A 5,153-nucleotide genomic window follows, 5' to 3' on the forward strand; every position below is an offset into this window, starting at 1 on the left:
GTTTCGCAGCGAAACGTCTTCAAACCTTGGAAACCAAGACCGGGGGCTTGTTTTTAAACTTTTACGGAATGACTATGACCTGGATGACTGAGAATCTTCATCAGCATACATGTGTTGTTAAAAATAAAAAATAAAGTACAACAAAAAACAATCCAGTGAAAGCTGTCAGGAAGTGCTGAAGAACAAGCTTTGACCTTCCAATTGTCTGAACCACAGATTTCACAATTTCCTCCTTCCTGGTGGCATGGGGCAGATATTGATCACATAGTTTAGGTCTGCAGCTCCAGAGCCAGATGGAGATCTTTGGTCTTTTCTCTACAATAAGAAATCATCTTAACTTTTTCGTCAGTGAGAAAAGCAATCCTACATCTGCAGAGAAAACATCACAACTTTAAAAAGTAATTTCCAGCTTTGACTACGTTCTCTATGTTTTTAGGTGATCAGCTGTCATCATTATGGCCTCCCGCTCAGCTTGACTCATCCTGAAAAACATTTTTCTTTGCAAAATTGAATGGTACAGTTTTTTCTTCTAAAATAGAAAATCCTAGTTTTTAATTTCCTCGATCTCAATATTTTTATTTTGGATTTTGATCAAACTGATTTTGAAGCTTCGGTGGGAAAAGAGCTCCTTGACTCATAAAGTTCACAGAATCCTGTTAAATGTATAAAAAGTGACGCTAGGTGAGGAAAACAATCAGCTAATTTCGGCTGCAGTGAGGTTAGCAGTAAAGGAACCTGTGGCGTAATGTATGCGTTGCTAGGCAACACATACTAATAACAAAACTGATGGCAGCCATTGAACTAATACTCCTCACCAGATGGTGGCGGTAGCGCCTCTTCTTCTTCGGCTCAAATAGAACGAGGAGCAGAAGAAGACGTCACTTCCGCTTCCGGCTGAGCTCCGCCAGCCTCTCCTGATCCTTCTCCTTGGAAGAGAAGCTGGAATATTCTGTTCGCCGGAGAGGAGCTGCTGCTTCCCGCTTCCAGCATCCCTGACAGGCTGACCCTGGTAACCTTTGACCCCCCAGTGACCCCTCAGTGGTCCCGCTGCCGGAGGCTCCGGACGGCCCCCCACTAACCTTGGCGGCCCTGCTTAGAGTTCAGGCCGGAGGCAGGATGCAGGGAGACCGCTGATGACCACAGAGCGCGACCCCAGGTAGGACAGGTTTGATCTGGAATATTCAGCTCTACACAGGCTGACAGAAAACCAGCCTGTTCACAACCAGCCTGTTAGATCAGAAAACCAGCCTGTTAGATCAGAAAACCAGCCTGTTCACAACCAGCCTGTTAGATCAGAAAACCAGCCTGTTAGATCAGAAAACCAGCCTGTTCCATCTGATCTGGATCTATGTTGATTCATGTGATGTGTATCTAGTCTTATCCATCTGATGTGGATCTATGCTAATCCACCTATGTTGATCAATCTGATCTGGATCTATGCTGATCCGTCTAATCTGGATCTATGCTGATCCATCTGATCCGGATCTATGTTGATCCATCTGATCTGGATCTATGCTAATCCACCTATGTTGATCAATATGATCTGGATCTATGCTGATCTATCTGATCTGGATCTTTAGCAACTTTAAATGCATCATTCCTCATTTCCTAACTTTCTGAATAAGGTGCAGCGTNACCCCAGGTAGGACAGGTTTGATCTGGAATATTCAGCTCTACACAGGCTGACAGAAAACCAGCCTGTTCACAACCAGCCTGTTAGATCAGAAAACCAGCCTGTTAGATCAGAAAACCAGCCTGTTCACAACCAGCCTGTTAGATCAGAAAACCAGCCTGTTAGATCAGAAAACCAGCCTGTTCCATCTGATCTGGATCTATGTTGATTCATGTGATGTGTATCTAGTCTTATCCATCTGATGTGGATCTATGCTAATCCACCTATGTTGATCAATCTGATCTGGATCTATGCTGATCCGTCTAATCTGGATCTATGCTGATCCATCTGATCCGGATCTATGTTGATCCATCTGATCTGGATCTATGCTAATCCACCTATGTTGATCAATATGATCTGGATCTATGCTGATCTATCTGATCTGGATCTTTAGCAACTTTAAATGCATCATTCCTCATTTCCTAACTTTCTGAATAAGGTGCAGCGTGTTTCTGCAGCCTCTGGTGTTTGTTCTGCTCTCTCCTCCTTCAATCTCCTTCATTCTCCTCCTCCTCTTTCATTCTCCTCCTTCATTCATCTCCTTCATTCTCTTCCTTCATTCTCCTCCTTCTCCTTCATTCTCCTCCTTCCTTCTCCTCCTCCCTTCTCCTCTTATCAGCAGGTAGAGGTGTAACTCCTGTTGGACTTTGAGTCTGATGCTGAAGCTGTCAGTATTCTCTGCTGCCATCTGCTGGTTTAGGAAGGAACTGCTTGTTCTGCCAAATAATGTCAGATAATCCTTTATAAAAGTCCTGCATTCAGATTATAATCTGGATCATCATCAACATTTAATGGATTGTTCCTCAGCAGGAGGCCCTCCTCTGATGCAAATTTCATTTATTGTTAACACAGACAGACAAACTCTCCTTAAAAACATTACCTCTGAGGCGAAGGTAAAACAATAAATCTTTATCTTGTTAGCTTCATCCTGAAATGGAGATCATTTCTAACTGGAACCTGAGAAATGTTTAAAATGTTTTTAACAGTTAAAGTTGGCTGGTAATGAGGACTCTGTTCAAACTGTGTCCCTGAGTTTGTAAAGTCAGTTAATTAGAAACGATCTGCCTCTAGAGGACCTGTGCAACACCTTTCCTTGTTTCCAGGGGAATCTTTTACTGGTTGAATTCCTCAGCTCTGTCCTTTACAGGCGTTTCTGACTTTCTGCTTTATCTGGTCTAAACTTTTTCTGTCCTTTTTTTATTGATTCTACCAAAACAATTTTTTTTATTGTGTTCAGAAGTGATTTATTTTTGTGCTGATGATGGATGAATAATTATCCAACCTTTATAGCTGACAGAAACCTGGCTGCGGTTAGCAGAGCGATCATTAGCTGCATCAGGGTGGTTCCTCTACCAATCCAACCTTTACTCTGCTGTCTCTGCAGTGCCATGTCTGTATCTGCCGCCCCTTTACCATTTCCATGCAAGAAGAAGAAGCGAGTAATGGCTGAAATCAATGTGTCGCCACTGAAGCACTTTGTCACCGCAAAGAAGAAGATCAACGGGATATTCGAACAGCTCGGCACCTACATCAAGGAGAGTGCCTCCTTTCTAGAAGGTGAGTTTGGTCTCCATCACTTTAAAAACCCTCTGAAAGTGTAGAAGGTTAAGGCAGAGGAATCCTGAAGTCAATAAAGAAAACAGTAAAAATATTAAAAAGTCTTTAAACTGTAAAACAAACCATCAGAATGTAAAGCAGGAGATCAGGGGTCCTAGGAAGGGCAGCGGGTGAGGGCGGGGAGGCGGCCGAGTGGGGGGCGGCGGGTGAGAAAGTGTTAGAAGAACTTCTAATAATCAGGTTTAACAGCTGCAAACATGAATAATAGAAATAATCCCAAAAGCTGAAGGTTTTAGGAGCACCGCTCACAGGCAGGGCCGTAACCAGGATTTTTGAAACACCGAGGTCATCAGCATCATCAACCGCAGCAATATCACCATTAACATCATTGTTACTGTTATTATTTGAATTATTATTACTACTCTTATTATTGTCGCCATCATCAGTGGCCCACTAAATGAATCAAATGAATTGCAATAATATATCACAAGAGGGCGCTGCAGCACATCTAATGGAAGGTGGAAATGTGTACACATTATCAGTCGTGCATTTTGATTGTTATAGCCAGGTATGCTCGTGTGCAGCAACAGTTTCTTCTTCTGCTGTCCACTTGATCAACCCAACGGTAATCAGACCCGTTTGATTGTCTCTTAAATAAATAAACTAGAAATAGCAGAAATCTGTATTCTTCATAATGCATCATGAGTAACACAACTAGGCTACCTGAAGAAAAATGTAGTATTATTTCATTCTATTATTTTGCGCTGTGTGCATCAATATTTTTAAGTAGGCTCCGACTAAAACGAAATCCTAGTGCCAGTTGAAATGCTTGCGATGAGCTTCCTATTCCTAGCCGTGCTCCTGCTCCTCCTCCTGCTGCTCCTGCTCCTCCTCCTATATTTACTGGTGAAATGAACTCACCTGCATCTCTTTCTTTTTTTCCACCTGACCCGTTGGCTTTCCAAAGCTGAGTTTAGTTTGTTTCAGCGTAGATTTCTTCATCTTGCCTCCATTTCCAGATTCCACCACTAACAGATGTTAGCCTCTTCTATCTCATGGCGTTCAGAGCGTGGGCGGCTGACTTTGGCCAAGTAATATGATAGAATGCTTTTAAAATAACAGGAAGTTATAAGGTGATTGTAGACTTTATTATATATATATTTTTTCAAACAAATGAGAATGCATTCTGATCTTTACACCAATAAAAGTCAGAACAATTTTCATCCTATAGTTTGAAATTTCTCTGGATTAAAAAGATATAATAATAAAAAAAGGGGAAGATACTGAGGACACGACGTCAGTGTTCTCAATGCTCCTCCTCCTCCTTGGTTTAGCTGCTGCATCATTGGGCATCATTTAGCTTAAACTGACTGGATAAGTGTTTTCTAATATTCCACTGAGTGTTTGCAGGTTTCCTCTTTATCTTCCTCTTCCTGTGCGTCTCTGTTAGGTTAAAAAAATGTAGGTTCATAAAAGAGGGACTGAGTCCACACAGAAAGGGATTTTCAACAGCTCCTGCAGAAGGAGGGAGAGCTACGCCCAACTCACTAACCCTCTCTGACAGACCTCCTCTGCAGAGCCTTTTTATTAACAGATCATAACACATGGGGTGGGTTACAAAACAGAGCATTCTTCTGACAAGACAATTGATCAGGTCATAAGACAGAGTGCTCCACTCATTGAATCACAAGACAGAGTGAAGCATCTCATTTCCTCAATGTTTTATATGCACACACATTTACTTTATAATCATCATTGAATAAACCTAACAGTCTCCTTCCCTCCTTCTGTCTCCTGCTGGTTCCCATCAAGTACCACATCAGCTCAGATGGTTGGATGTCTGGTTCTTTAAAGGAATATTACACCCAAAACATGATTAGCCTTCATTTTCTACTCACCCCCATGCTGAACAACACTCTGGAGT

At 42.1% G+C, this 5,153-nt stretch overlaps 1 protein-coding gene across 1 annotated transcript in view; it reads left to right on the forward strand.

Moving 5' to 3' along the window:
- The first annotated feature begins 887 nt into the window (after positions 1-887).
- Positions 888-5,153, forward strand: part of mfn2 (mitofusin 2) — a 13,470-nt gene continuing 9,204 nt past the window's right edge. The window contains exons 1-2 of the mRNA XM_015396805.1: positions 888-1,156; positions 3,057-3,229. Of these exons, the coding sequence (XP_015252291.1) occupies positions 1,134-1,156; positions 3,057-3,229 (196 nt within the window). The 5' untranslated portion in view covers positions 888-1,133. The remainder of the gene's footprint in view (positions 1,157-3,056; positions 3,230-5,153) is intronic.

Source organism: Cyprinodon variegatus, unplaced genomic scaffold, assembly GCF_000732505.1.
Source record: "Cyprinodon variegatus isolate N-32 unplaced genomic scaffold, C_variegatus-1.0 Scaffold822, whole genome shotgun sequence".
NCBI lineage: Eukaryota > Metazoa > Chordata > Actinopteri > Cyprinodontiformes > Cyprinodontidae > Cyprinodon > Cyprinodon variegatus.